This window comes from Eimeria mitis, genomic scaffold (assembly GCF_000499745.2).
Source record: "Eimeria mitis Houghton genomic scaffold, Emh_scaff1935, whole genome shotgun sequence".
Lineage (NCBI taxonomy): Eukaryota > Apicomplexa > Conoidasida > Eucoccidiorida > Eimeriidae > Eimeria > Eimeria mitis.
The window spans coordinates 1,144-2,883 of record NW_013570257.1 but is presented as its reverse complement, the minus strand read 5'-3'; the positions used below and the strand labels follow the sequence as shown (position 1 = coordinate 2,883).

At 58.6% G+C, this 1,740-nt stretch overlaps 1 protein-coding gene across 1 annotated transcript in view; it reads left to right on the top strand.

The window, feature by feature from the left end:
* EMH_0046110 (uncharacterized protein) overlaps positions 1-1,740 on the top strand; it is a gene marked incomplete at both ends in the record, with an annotated part of 7,455 nt that overhangs the window by 4,651 nt on the left and 1,064 nt on the right. The window contains one exon of the mRNA XM_013496133.1: positions 24-1,740. Within this exon, the coding sequence (XP_013351587.1) occupies positions 24-1,740 (1,717 nt within the window). The remainder of the gene's footprint in view (positions 1-23) is intronic.

Here is a 1,740-nt window from a genome sequence, read left to right as displayed (position 1 = left end):
GCGGCTGCATGCTGCTGCTGCAGACAGGCTGCTGCTGCTGCTGCAGCTGCACGAGCTATACACCTTTCCTCCTGCTGCTGCTGCTGCAGCAGCAACTGCAGCAACTGCAGCAACAGCAGCAACAGAACAAATTACAGATATGAAAGAGAAAAGAGAAGAAGGGGAAGAGGCCCACCAGGAAGCAAGCCAGCAGCAGCAGCAGCAGCAGCAGCAACAGCAGCAACAGCAGCAGCAGCAGCAGCAGCGGCATGGTTTATTCCGTCACCGGGTAGGAAAATGGTACAACCGTTTGCAGGTGCTGCTGCTGCAGCATCTGCAGCAGCAGCAGCAAGCAGCAGCAGTAGGAGTGAGGTGTATAAGAGAAGGAGACATAGTAAGAACAGCAGAAAGACAAGAGGTATCGAGGAGACTAATAAAGGCTGCGCTGTACATACACCGCAAACGCATAGCCACGAGCTGGCAGCAGCTGCAGCAGCAAGCCATCGAACAGCAGCAGCAGCAGCAGAAGGTGCTGCAGCAGCAGCAGCAGCAGCAGCAGCAGCAGCAGGAGGTGCTCTGTGATACGGACAGCAGCAACTCCGATGCTGCCAGCAGCACTAAACCAAAACCCCGCAGACGCAGGGCTGCATGCAGCAGCAGCAGCAGCAGCAGCGACAGCAGCAGCACGAGCAGCAGCAGCAGTGACAGCGACAGTGACAGCAGCAGGAACCGCAGCAGCAGCAGCAGCAGCAGCAAGAGCCTGCATGCAACGCGCAGCAAGCGACCCCCTCCTCGTCCTCCGCCCCGAAAGCGTCGTCGAGCTGTCAATGCACCTGAGAGCAGCAAGAACAGCAGCAGCAGCAGCAGCAGCAGCAGGACCAGCAGCAGCAGGAGCAGCCCGCGCGGTGCACAGAAACAACAGCAGCAGCAGCAGCAGCAGCAGCAGCAGCAGCAGCAGCAGCAGCAGCTGGAGGAAGAGTATGAATTTTTGCGTGTCTTACCTGTAGACGTGCATGCATGTGTATTGGATGCATACAAAGAGGAGCAGCAGCTGCAGCAGGAGCTGCCTGTATGTGTGGTGTCTGCGCGTCCCCTTGCTGCAGCAGCAGCAGCAGGCCGCAGCAGCATCTTCGTTGGCTGGGACGCTCAGCTGCTGCGGGTAGAAGAGCTCGCGCTGCAGCACTATAAACTAGCGGGGGGCTGGCGGGGGCACCACGATGAGGGAGCAGCAATACGCAGCCTCTTTCTTATTCTTACTGCTGCAGCACAGCAGCAGCAGCAGCAGCAGCAGCAGCAGCAGCAAGGGGATTGCCTCCTCATGGGCAGGATTATGCAGACAAACACGCACCAGCAGCAGCAGCAGCTGCTGCAGCAGCAGCAGGAGGGGGGAGGTGCAGCAGCAGACAGAAGCATTGCTGTTGCTTTTCTCCCAGCAGCAGATCCGACGGAGCAGCAGCTGCTGCCTATAGAGCAGCAGCAGCAGCAGCAGTTGCTGCTGCAGCAGCTGCAGCACAGCAGCAGCAACCAAGTGCATGCACTCTTCAAACAAGCTGTTGCTGCGGTGTATGGGCAGCAAATACGCGGCGTGTCTTGGGGCTGGGAGGCGTCAGTGGGTACCCCCTTGCTGCAGCAGCAGCAGCAGCAGCAGCAGCAGCAACAGCAGCAGCAGCAGCAGCAGCAGCAGAAGCGGCAGCAGCAGAGCAGTCTCCTGGATGATGAACTAGACGATGATATAGCAGACGAATTAGAAGATTGTCTGCT